General features: G+C 39.9%; 1 protein-coding gene across 11 annotated transcripts in view; it reads right to left on the bottom strand.

Moving 5' to 3' along the window:
• The window catches only part of Mllt10 (MLLT10, histone lysine methyltransferase DOT1L cofactor), a 150,774-nt gene that overhangs the window by 4,428 nt on the left and 133,136 nt on the right, over window positions 1-13,210 (bottom strand). For all 11 annotated transcript variants that reach the window (XM_026782846.1, XM_005354656.2, XM_026782848.1 and 8 more), the window contains 7 exons: window positions 11,011-11,128; window positions 9,630-9,702; window positions 7,025-7,179; window positions 4,826-5,014; window positions 4,378-4,466; window positions 3,876-4,240; window positions 2,898-2,994 (listed from right to left, as the gene is read on the bottom strand). In XM_026782846.1, the coding sequence (XP_026638647.1) occupies window positions 2,898-2,994; window positions 3,876-4,240; window positions 4,378-4,466; window positions 4,826-5,014; window positions 7,025-7,179; window positions 9,630-9,702; window positions 11,011-11,128 (1,086 nt within the window). The remainder of the gene's footprint in view (window positions 1-2,897; window positions 2,995-3,875; window positions 4,241-4,377; window positions 4,467-4,825; window positions 5,015-7,024; window positions 7,180-9,629; window positions 9,703-11,010; window positions 11,129-13,210) is intronic.

Below are 13,210 nucleotides of genomic sequence, written 5' to 3'. Positions count from 1 at the left end.
TGTAGACCAGGCTGGTCTCGAACTCACAGAGATCCGCCTGCCTCTGCCTCCCGAGTGCTGGGATTAAAGGCGTGTGCCACCACCGCCCGGCTTGAAGGAAGACTCTTAACTCAGAAGATACCTCTGTCAGACTGGCCTACAGGCAAGTCTGTTGGGCATTTTCTTGGCTAGTGACTAATGTAGGAGGGTCCAGGCTTCTGAAGAGAGTGCCACCCCAAGACAGAGTGGAGAAGAAAGCAGGCTGGACAAGCCAAGAGGAAGAAGCCAGCAAGCAGAGTTCCTGCTGTGTTTCCCTGGATGGTAAACCTGTCAACTACATACAATAAGCCCTTTCTTCCATACATTGCTTGGGTCAGTGTTTTGTCACAGCACCAGAGGGACAAACTGCAGCAGGCAATCACACTACGATTAGCTAGCTACTTTACACCTGCTTCCCATGGGCCAAACCCTGCCATTAACTCTTTTCTAACATATCTAAAAGTTGCTATTCACTCTTAACAAGTATTTTCTTGCTGTAGTTTTGGATTCTTCTTTTCAGCAAGCATAAATTCCTTTCAACAGATTTCCCGGATGCTGATGATTAGACACTGTAATTAGCTGTTTGGGAAATGTGATGGCGGTGTCCCTGCCCACCTAGGGAATGAGAAATAATGCTAGACAAAGTCCATGAGAATGCATTAAGTAGTCAGGGCAGCTCTGTCAAGCTAACACAGGACAAAGACTTGGAGGACACTGGCAAGTGGATAAGGAACATTTCTAGGTTCTCAGTGAGACCTTGTGAAGAAACAGTCTGTACCTACAAGAGCCCAATGAGGCTGGCAGGCAGAGCTGACCAGCAGTTAAGGAGGGAAAAGAATGCAGGGCTCCCACTTAGACCAGGAGAGGGCAGCTGGGAAGTCAGGAGAAAGTTGAGTAGGAGGGAGTGTTCTTTTTCCCTTCCTTTTTAGGGGTCGGGACAGACATGGTCTCATTATACAGCCCTATCCTACCTGAAACTCATTATATAGAGTGCCTACCTCTGTTCCTGAATGCTGGGATAAAGGTGTGTGCCATCACACCCAATGAAATGAGAAGGGATTACTTGATGAAGTCACTGGAGTATGTAAAAAAATGACTATAATTTTTGACTTAAGCAAGAATGGAGTTGGGGCGAGTAGGGCAGCCAAGCGCGGTAGCTCACTCTGGGAGCTGTGCGTGCCAGGGCAGCTATGCAGTAAGTGGGTGGATCCAGAGTGGAATGCTCTGGACAGAGGTCTAATCTGAAGACGCCTACATCTGCACATGGACCCCTCTGAAACACCTGAGAGTGAAGGGCACTGCTGATCTCTTTTAGCTAAGAAGGTTGAAGAGGAGACGATCCGAAAGGGGAACAAGAGGGACTGGCTGGGTAGGACTGTGATGGCGCAGCAGCTGGAGGGAAAGACGACTGTCAGAAGTGACTGCCAGGCCAGGCCAGGCCAGGAGGACACAGGGAGGACCACTGGACTGTGTGGGGACAAGCGGTGGCAGCGATGGGGCCACCCCGAGGGCGGGATTTTGGTTTTCTAAAACTGTCTCATATGGTTAGTCTGGCTTCCACTCCCAAGTGCTAGGATTACAGGCATGTGCTATCCTATCCCATACACTAAAATATTAGAAGTATACTTTATCTTACATTTTTAGGACATGGTTAAAAAGCTAAGTTTTTCACATGCCTGAAATCGCAGCACTTGAGGGGCTGACAGAGGACTATGAATTTGAAGCCAGCTAGAGATACATATCAATACTGTCTCCAAAAAAGGCATAGTGTCTGTATTTAACTTGTGTAATTCTCCCATACACTTCAAAACCATTGCTAGAATACAAAGAAAATAATGAATAATAATGTATAGTTACACAGTGTTGTCCAGGGAATTGTAGCAAAAACAATTCAGAACAAATGCACACTTTTTTTTAATCTTTTTGATTCGAAAACAAAGGAACCAACAGATGGGGAACCCATGGGTCTGAAGGATGAACTGTATGTGATAATGGAATTACTACTTCTCAGGACAATGACTTCCTTTCTATTCCTCTACATGTCTGTAGAAGTCAACACCCAATTGTTCAAGGTTCCTCTTTTTCTTGTTATCAGCAAAATATACAATCCTACAGATATCTTACCAGAGATGGCACTGTATCAGGATACAAACTGTTTGTGATTCCCATTTCTGTTGAGCCCATCTTTCTTCCCTCCTAAAACAGTTTCCATACAGCAACTAATCTTTCTAAACCCTTGATCACTATCATATATCATTGCTCAAGTTCAAGATTCTCCAATGAATCCTTTAAGAAAGAAAGAAAAACTAGGGCATGAATGAACCAGGATCAGCACCACTGATAGAACTATCAGAGAGAGGCGGCAGAATGATGGTTCAAATGCCATCATCTCCCAAGAAGCTTGGACCACTCCGTCTAAAACTCGAACTCGGGATGGAGAGCCGTAATAGAATGCTACTCCAGCAAGCCTATCGCACTGAGGCCCTAGGTTCTACTCCCAACACCATAAAAAGTAAAATGACCCTCACCTTACTTCATCCCTTGGACCATTTAAAGCCCTGATCCTATTTCATTTGCCTTTTTGGAATTTATCACCAACAAAACAAAACAGTGTATATGCATTACCTCCCATCTCAGAGTGAACCACCGGGAAGATACAGCTTGCTTCCAATCCCAGAGCCTACTGAGCCTACAATACGTGTTCTGACATTTGTACAACAATCAACAAATGTGATGCTATAGGTTATGTCAAAGGGTAAGGCAACTTTATGGATAGACATTCACAACACAGGGGTCTTCACCACAATCAACATCTAGTATAGTCTATAGTACCAGACTCTAACAAAAAAAAAGAAAGAAAGAAACCTCAAAGAACTTACAGGTGTGAGCTGCTGGGAGTTTAGCAGCTGCTGGAACTGCTGCTGCTGGATGAACATCTGTCTCTGTTGGTCGGACAGGAGTCCTAGCCCCGAAGCACTGAAAAACCATTGCAACCCTTACTTCTACGGCAGCCTTCTCAGGGATGACGTCAAAGGCAGCCTTTCCAGTAGGCATTTAACAAACTCAGCTTTACCTACAACACTTCATTATGCACAAATCATTCTTTTTTCTTATACAACAAAGCAGAAACACACTGCCAAGAAGTTGCTTTAAATACGCACAAAAACAATTTATGGGTTTGTAATAAAGTATGTGTAATAATCATCTATCCCTTGCTTCATCAAAATCTTTGATTAGAGAATATCAAAATTTTGATTAGAGAATATCAAAATTGTGCTGCTAAATCTTGCAGAACCAGTATCATGTGTCTGCCATAATAACACCTTTGCAGAGTAAAATACACATATGCAGAAGAAGGGATAAGAAAGAGTAACATTTAGGGCGCTGGAAAGATGGCTCAGTGGTTAAGAGCATCGCCTGCTCGTCTAAGGGTCCTGAGTTCAATTCCCAGCAGCCATATGGTGGCTTACAACCATCTGTAATGAGATCTGGTGCCTTCTTGTGGCCTGTAGGCATGCATGTAGGCAGAATACTGCATACACAATAAATAAATGAATCTTTAAAAAAATAGAGTAACATTTAAAGCCACATATCACAAAACGGGAATGACATTTTCAACATGGAATGTATATATTATGTTACTGAAACTGATTTTTAATTGAATTTTATCAGTCTAAAAATTACAATGAGTAACAAGCACTTACTCAATGAGATTGGGTAGCCATTTTTCCTAGAGAACATCTATAAAATACATTAAAACTCCTAATCCAGAACAAGGGCAACACTGGTAACATGTTGCATGGAAAATAAAACAAAAGAAAAAATAATAAAAAACTCCATTGAAGTCAGTTTCTTACCTGTTAGTCAGTGCAGCTGCCGGCATTGGATGAGCCGCGTTAGGTGGTACACTGGAGTGGGTGAGGGGGGCAGGGTTCTGGGACATTGTGACAGGGGTCTGAATCACACCATTTAAAGCTCCTACGATGCCATTAATTGCCAGTTGGTTACCTGGCAAAGCTCCAATTATTCCACCAACTGCAGACACGGCAGGAATGGTGGATGTTACAGTCTGCATTCCACCAGCCAGCGCCCCTACTGTCACACCATTGACCTGCTGAACCCCGCTAACTCCAGAGCCTTGCTGAGCTGGACTCTGCCCAGCAGGAGGGGGGGTAGAAAGAGCAGAAGAACCGCTGGTGCTCTGTCCGCTGGACGCTAAGTCCTAACGTAAGGAAAAAGAAAAACACACATTGGAAAGAGCACATGAAAACTGTTTAAAATAATTTTAAATCAAGTGTAATATGCTACTATTCACAAATAAAACACACAAATGAATATAACCACACACACAAAAATTACCTGATTTAATACAGGAAGAGAATTGTCAGGTAAAAAGCTGTTTCCTATATGTGGGCTCTTACTGCTGTTCAATGAATCCGTAGTAGGAGCTAAAAAGAGTAAAAGATAAAAAAAAAACAAAAACATATACCCTATTAAATTAATTGTATTATGTGTAAAATTAAAGGCTATTTTAAAAACTTATGCTGAAGCCTACAGTCCTGTTATTCCTGAAACTAATTACAATGGGGCATGGGTAGTGTTGAATACTGTAGCTTTAAGTCAATTATGAGATCATTTAAATAAATTTTACCATTAAACTATGCACTGAAGTGAAAACAAACTCAAGAAAATTAACAGGGATTGTCTATGTCCCACAGAAATAACCCACCATTTGTTTCCTGCCTCTTCACATAACTGGTAACCAGTTACTGTTGATTATGTGGGTGACATTTCCTTCAACACTCACCAGTCTGTGCAGGAAATGTGTGTACCGGATGAGGTGGACTAGGATTGGTTGCTATTGTTGGAAAAGGCACGGAAAGCTGTGCATTCAGTAACTGAAGACGTTCCTTTTTGGCAGTCAAGTTTTTAATTTGTTCTTCTAATCTTCGATTTTCAACTTGAAGTTGGTGTAATGACTTCAGCATCCCTAAAACTAGCAAACCATTTGTGTGACTTTCAGTAATGGCAACCCCACTCCCATGACCAAGACTTTTATGGTCACAGCATCACTGCTTTAGAAATGAAATGAAAATGTGGAAATTCTGTACACCAAATGACTGAGCTTTATTCCTAGATTTGAATACAGATAGATATAGGAGTGTATACATAAAGACTGTTCCTAGACGTGCCACATTGAAGATTTGCTGCCAATATTGATCAAATAAACAGAATCCCAACCCAATCAAGTTCAAGTAGGTTTATATCCTCAGAGAAAAAAAAGATGGCATTTTATTTTCCTCAAGAATCCAAAACAGTAACAGCAGTAGCAGCAGCATCAACAAAACTCAAGCATGCCACAGACACCCGACAGAAAGCTTGCCATCCCAGCTGCTCAACCTGTCTCTCTGCAGGCTCCCCAGCAGGGAGCGCTGTTATCTGCACCCTGCTCCTTCTCTCTTCCAGGAGAAAGGCCTCTTCTGTTAACAAGCTTCCTGCCCGCCAGACCACCTCAGATACTGTGTTAATTCCTCCAAGGGTGGGACGTCCAGCTGACAATCAAGAGCACTGCTGTTAGGCCACAGTGATGGACACTTTAAAAACTGCAGGCATTAAAAAGTTGTATTTGCTTAACACGACCACAGCTCTAACTTTCTCCCTTAAGGGGAGCCCAGATGAGACCTACCCTCAGGCTAACCTGTAAGAGGTTATCTGCACATCAAGTTCCTCACGATTGGCAGTTTTAAACAGGGGCACCATTCATAAAAATATCAATTTAAAGCAGGTGGCTCACTAGCAACTAAAAAAAAAAAATCTTGTTTTCATAAAACAAAGCAGTGAAAGCTCCCATGCCAAAGTGACAGAAACCACCTGCTCTTCTCCCTCATTTGTTCCAACTTTGCTTTTTCTGTTTTTTTTTTTTTTTTGGTTTTCTTTGTTTTGGTATTTTCCCTTGTAGTTTTAATACTTAAAAAGTACTAAATATGTATATACAATGCACATCATATAATTTCATAAATTGGTGAACATTTCAATTAAATATAAAATTTACTAATTACTATTCCTTTTCGGGGGACAGGGTCTCACCAAGGAGCCCTTGACGGGGCCTGAACTTTCTATAAAGACCATGTTGGCCTCAAACCCACAGAGATTCGACTGCCTCTACCTCACAGTGCTGGGATTAACGGCGTGTGCCACCTGTGTCTATCTCCTAAGTGACAGGATTAGAAACAGGTATCACCATGCCTGCCTAATTATCATTTCTTTAAATTGTAAAACAGATACCTAGCTATCACTGACTAGATATATTTTTAATTTATTTGTATTTTATGTGCATTGGTGTTTTCCTGCATACACGTCTGTGTGAGGGTGTTGGATCCCCTGTAAAGGAGTTACAGACAGTTGTGTGCCGTCATGTGGGTGCTGGGAATTGAACCCCACTCCTCTGGAAGAACAGCTAGTGCTCTTAACTGCTGAGCCATCTCTCCAGCCCCTAGATAAATTGTTTTAAATTTAAATTATTTAAATTTTAAAATATATTTTTCAAATGCCAGGCTGAGAGGAGACACTGTGTTTGCACAAGTTGACAAGAACAAAGAAAGTACGACAGAGAAAGAGCAGCATGCTGTGCTGCGTTTCAACAATAACCATCTAACAAAAAGCACTTAAGGCAATTTTCCCAACTTTTCATGTAATCTACCTTCATAACAACCCTAGGTTACAGGTACAGTATTATTCCCAATTCCAAAAGTAAGAGAATAAAGAACTTAAAAACCACACCACACCAAACCAAACCCTTGTCTGTGATCATATAGTAACAAAGACAAGTTTGGAGTTAACACTGTAGAGTCAGCTCTGCCAAAGCCTAGCACCATACGGCCACTACTTAGAGTGTATGCCATCATGTCATTATTATCTTGGTAAATACTTTCTTCTGCATCCATTAATCTATATGTCGTTCCACCCAATGCTGTTCCATTTTACACACAAGAAAAAGAATACTTACTGTCACTAGGAGTACCCTGTTCTAATAAAAATTGCTGTCCTTCACTCCACTGCCTCTCCAAAAGTTGTTCAATACTTGCTGCTACTGGAGGCAGATTTTCCAAACTGCTATTGCTTGGTTGATCATAGCGAATCTGTAAATTGCTTACAGGGGATCTGTCAAAAATATTAATTCTCAAGTTAAAAAAGAAGGGAATGCTTCTAAGTAGCTGTGCATTGGTTTTTTTGCATTATGCCAAGAGCCCCTTTTCCTGTACAAATTTTTCTGGTACCAAGTGGCCTATGGCAGAGGTATCAGGTCTCATAAAACCATAATTGAGTCATTATCACCCTTCCTCCCTAAATGAGAAATTAAAATAGCTGAACACAGTAGGAAATTTAAAAAAAATCATTAGAAAACACACTAATAATCTCTGAAACAGATTGTAAACCAATAGTATGACTTTCTATAAGATACGGGAAACAGACAGAAACTTTACTCAAAATACTCAGAAAGAGGAAGGGGCTGCAGAGACAGCTCAGGGATTAAGAGAACTTGCTGCTTTTGCAGAAGCCCCAGGTTTAGTGCTCAGAACATACATGGTGGCCACAATCATCTGTAACTCTAACTCCTGAGGACCTGATGCACACTTCTGACCACCCTGGGCACTAGGTCTTCATGTGGTACACATACATACATGCAGGCAAAGCATACATACACATTAAATTAAAATAGCCATTAAGTTCTACCACTGTCTTCTTAATATAAACACTACCACAAGTGTAACACTGTGGGAGATACTTGAATTCACAACCAAGGAAATTCTCAAGTTCAGAAAAGAAAATCTAACAATTCTGAATTGAAAATGAAAACCTGTTTTGGTTCTGAGGAAGATCATTCAGTACAAAGCAATTTTATGTATAGAATGCATTTTTTAAATTTTTAAAATGTTTAGGTTAGTTCTTCAAACAGAGCTTACCCCTTCCGAGATAAATGTTTCCTGAATGAAAATAAACATGTGATGTTCCTATGCTCAGTTGTGATTTTACATTAACAAATGGGGCCATCTTTGGTATCTGGTCTCCACTCTACCTTAATATATCAGGAAAGATATATTAAGTTTTCTGAGTATTTTCTACAAAGTGGTTTTACAGACAAAATTCTCCAAATATGGAGAAAGGAGGTGTGGGATTGGGAGGGCTTCTGTGTTGTGCTCACAGGTGCACACCTGGGACACAGCGTCTCTAGCAATGCACTGGTGCTTGTTATATAGCAATCCCTTAAAATGAGGACTTCAAGCCATGAGGCAAGCATCATGAGCTGGCCACTGAACACGTTATGGAAGGATAAGATGAACCACTCCAGGATAATATTAAAAATGAAAATAATTTAGTATCATTCACTGTACTATGACCTGTTTTTAAAAAAAATAAAAATTTCACGAAGCAAAATTGCACTAAGGGATTCTGAACACATTTTACATAACTTGTGTGATGTTTTAGGTTTAAAAGGGACAAGAAAACTCTTCCTGTACTAAACAGGAGCAAGATCCCATTAACAGTCTCATCTGAAAAGAAACTTAACAGTACATATAAACAGTACATATAAAATTACAGACCAGCAATTCATAACTCTCTCATTCTGTAGTTCCGATCTCTGGTTTCCAGATGAAGAATACTTCCTCCAGAATTTAATAAGGAAAAACAGCATTACTTCTTACATACAGTTGCTTACTACAGGAATTATGTGGGGAAGGTATACTCAATGTACCATTAGGAAACAGGTGAGGTTACTGGACTAGTGTCTATAAGGACAAAGAATGTGCCCCTTAAAAACTGGATAGTCAACCTGAATGTTCCTTGTGCCAGAATATGAAAGGTCCTCATTTACAGTTACTTCCTTCCTTATATGAAAAGAACCAAGAATTGGCTTTTCCTTCTGTTTTTGCCCTCAACCAACTTAATGTAAGGCATAGTTTATAAAACTGGAGAACACAGAAAAAAACAAACTAGAGAAGGATGCAGAGGTTGAAAATGGAATAAACTCCACACCATTCTGTAAACTGGCACCCACTCTAGAACAGAAGCTATACAACTCCATAATCCCACTCTGACAGATTAAACAGTGTTGGGGGGTTCTGGGGTACCACCTAAAACCTAAGAAAATTAATCAAACACATACATATTGACTATACCCTCTTCAAACAATCTAAAAGGAAACAGATGGACTTATTAAAAGCTTCATTTGTGGGGTAGCAACTAAGAAACTTAGCCAAAGCTGTAACCCAACAGTGATAGTCTTGGGTCTGAATCTTCAGATATTTTATGATAAAAAATGATCACCCAAGTCAATGCATTAATCATATCAGAAACTAAATATACAAATGTAAATAGTTCAAACTGACTGAAAACATGAAAATGTATTCCTTTTAGCTTAGAAATCTAATAACATGTTTAAAATTAACATTTCAATTAATTTAGAATCATTTTTCTTGACTGTCTAGACAGGGTTCTTATTTACAAAATGTTTGTAGAGCCTCAACAAATATACACTTTACTGCTCAAGATAACCAAGTTCCCAATCTCAGTGTTCCTTTCCTATGGTTTGCAGTATGAACAATGCTTACCTTGGTGAGAGGCTTCCTCGGGGTGAGCTTCCTCGACCAACTAGGCTTCGGCTATTGTCTCCGAGATCTTGATCTGCAGTATGAATATTTCAGAGCTTATAAAGTGTCTCTCTTACTAGATAAGAGGTTTCAAAATCTTACTCTGAGTTTTCCTAAAATACATATCAAGCCCAGTTATGACAGTGGAAGACTTGGCATGCTGCTGTTGAGAGCCATTGAACTGTGGAGTGTAAAACATCGTCTGTACACGTTTTTGTGGGTGTAGAAGGCCATGGATTATGTTCTCTTCTTTCATTTCTTTCAATATTACAGCACAGAAGCGTGGTTTTAATTTGTACTGCCCTCCCCTCAGCCACTTTTAATTTCTAGGGTTAAAGTAATGAATCACAGCTGTAGAGAGCTAATCTGAATGCTTATCACAGCAAATCCTCATGCGCTGTATTTTTTTAACACCTTATATCCCGAACAAAGTCACAAAATACATTTCTACCGTACCATATATGCCAAGACTAAAATTAAGTGACTCTTCATAAGAATAAAATAAATGTAACATATATCCAGATTGGCAAAAAAAAAAAACCAAAAAAAACACAAACAAACAAAACACCAAACACCCTAAGAACCTTTATTAAAATGATTTTAACCCTTGATAAATATATTGCTGATATAGAAGAGATCTTCATCTCCCAAGTGGCTTTCACTCCACCTGCAGAGTCTTTTAGAGTCTCTCTGGCCTCTTTCAGGTTCCCTCCACCCCTTACTCTAAGTCAGGTAGCCACTGGCCCTTGAAGGATAAAGACAGGTGAGTGACCCATTCTTGTGAACTGGTAAAGCCATTCCCTTCCCAGGCAGACTAGGACATGCCAACAAACCCTTAGAGAGAGAATGAAACAAAGTAAATGCAGAGGTAATTAAAGCAATACAAGAGGCAAACACTACAACTATCAACTGGTGAAAAAAAAATCGCAGAATTACTAAACACTGTAGAAACCCTCTAACAGGATATTTTTTAAAACCAAGTTTGTGTAATTCAATTTCATCAATCATGCAAATAAAGGCTTGGGCTATTCCCGGCAAACCCCAATGTTGTGTTCCTTGCACTGCACAGAATGGATGACTGAAAGCATCTATCACTAAAGTCACAGGAGACACTGTCACTCCTGCCTGCCGGCGGCTCAGCTCAAACAGTTACATTTCAGATGGAAAAAACACGTCAGTGCTTTGCAGCATGGCGTCTACTTATTTCAAATTGTGGTTCTTTTGGTTTTTAAAGAAGAAAAACAAAATAAAAATGCAATTCCCTACCTGGTTTTCTTTCTTTCTCTATTTTTTGTTTTAAGAAAATGAACTAACAGAGAAAGTGTACACGGGAGGGCTTTACCTGTTTGGTTGCTTTCAGACTGTGCTATGAGAACGGTCATGGATGGATTTGGATTTAATCTACTGCCATACAGATGAGCTGGTGCCTGGCTAAGAGAAGGTCCAGAAAGGGCGTTCGCCTGCACGGAAAGAAGCACAGTAGTTACTGAATCAGACTGGAATGGCTGGAGGGTCACCGCTACAGTCGCGGTGGTCTCCACCTTAGACACAAGCAGAAATGCCTAAGCTTCGACAGTAAACACTGTTTTGACGTCTGTCAATTTTTGAAAACTACAATATTTTTTAAAGAGTGAATCTAAACCTAGTAGTATGATAACCCTGTGAACTTAGAACTAATTCTTTAATCACATAAAACCATTTAGAAAAGCAGGCAGGTAGACAACGGATGTTTAACAAATGCTGCCTTTCCTACATCACAAGCAGACTGCAGAAGTCAAAGGTTCAACTTTTAGTATTTTAACTGCTCAAAGTCATGTTGCTATTGCTTAACTCTACCGTCAGAAAAACCTGCACAGTGCTTTGTTACTTCCTATTCTGGTACACTTGGAAGCCTGCTGCTTGTGGTGTTTTGTTTTTGTTTTAAAAGAAAGCAAACAGGCATCACAAGAATGTTTTCTATACACTCCAGAGCTCAACCAATCACAGCTTTGCCCTGACCCCATATATGGCACTGTCTTTTTGGCAGGAAGCCAATTCTACTAACTGAAGAGCTCCTCCACAGTTTGTGATTCATTCATGTTGCTAACCACAAATATGAAGGCCTCTTACTGGGACCTGTGCCAAATAAGGAAGAATGAACCCTTAAACAGATGAAGTTAAGGAGGCTGGCCAAAGTGTTGCATAACCCAATGTAATAAAAATGCCTTCTTTGATGTATATAGGCTCCCACTTTCCAAGAATATCAGACCCTTAAGATGTGCCATTTTGGAAACAAATCTCTTGTATACAAAATACTGATGCTAACAGAAAGCTTTTATTACCTTAAATAATTGTCAGATTTAACAGAATCACAAAATTTAAAGTAAACTTACTCCTCTGTTTCATTACTAAAATCAAAGCATAGCTATATAAGAACAAATCTCTTGAAAATCATTTTTAAAAAGCTAGAGCATTTCTAGCAAAAAAAAAAAAGTGACAGCAGAAAGAGACATGGGGCCTTGTGACATGGTTAACAGCTCAGAAGAGACTGTGACGCGCATATACCTAGAGAATGTTTCTGGGAAACTCCCAGCTCCAGCAGCAGTATATTGTGTCATTTGGCCAACTTAAAAAGACTGTATCCTTTTTTGTTGTTGCTGCTGTTGTTGTTTTTAAGACAGGGTTTCTCTGTAGCTTTGGAGCCTGTCCTGAACGAGTTCTTCTCGACCAGGCTGGCCTCGAACTCAGAGATCCGCCTGCCTTTGCTTCCTGAGTGCTGGGATTAAAGGCGTGTGCCACCACTACCTGGTGAAGACTTATAACCCATAGTAGTGATTTCCATGATGAAGAATACTTTGCTTTTTATTGTTCCAAGGCATTTTGCAGTTCACAGTTAACATGTAAAGTCAATCTAACGACTTCTGTATCCTCTCAAGAACATATAGATTAAGTTTATATATGAAGCTCTGTTTAATAATTGGGCATACAAAACAGCTGAGTGGGTAAGAACCCCTGCTATCAAGTTGATGACTTGAGCCCATCCCTAGGATCCACTCACTAGGAAGAACTGTGTCCTACAGGTTGCCCTCTTCACGCACACATGTACACACACACCCCCAAATTATCAATCCACAGTGAAAAACCAACCTCAACCTAAAGATCAACAATGGATACTTACTATGTATTTAGTAGTATGGATACTTAAAACACAATTCATAAACTAAAATAATTGACTCTTTTGGACTATGAAATAGCTTAGTGAGGGGACAGGTCACCAAGCCTGATGCCCGAGTGCCATTCCCATGACTCACATGGCAGAGGGAACTGACTACTCAGTTATCCTGACATCCACATGTGTGCTATGGCATATACATGGTAGGAATAGATAAACAATCATTTTTTAAAAGTGACTTTTTGCTTCTCCAAAAGCAACTATTTAGGTGTCTTAGCTATTCGTAAAATAACTAAGAACAAAAACAATGCATCCTGGGCACCAGTAACAACTCTCAGATACCGACACCTAAAAGGTTTTTTTTTTTTAATTTTATTTTTTTATTTATTTA

This window comes from Microtus ochrogaster, chromosome 16, assembly GCF_000317375.1.
Source record: "Microtus ochrogaster isolate Prairie Vole_2 chromosome 16, MicOch1.0, whole genome shotgun sequence".
Taxonomy (NCBI): Eukaryota; Metazoa; Chordata; class Mammalia; order Rodentia; family Cricetidae; genus Microtus; species Microtus ochrogaster.
This window is presented reverse-complemented; position numbering and strand designations above follow the sequence as displayed.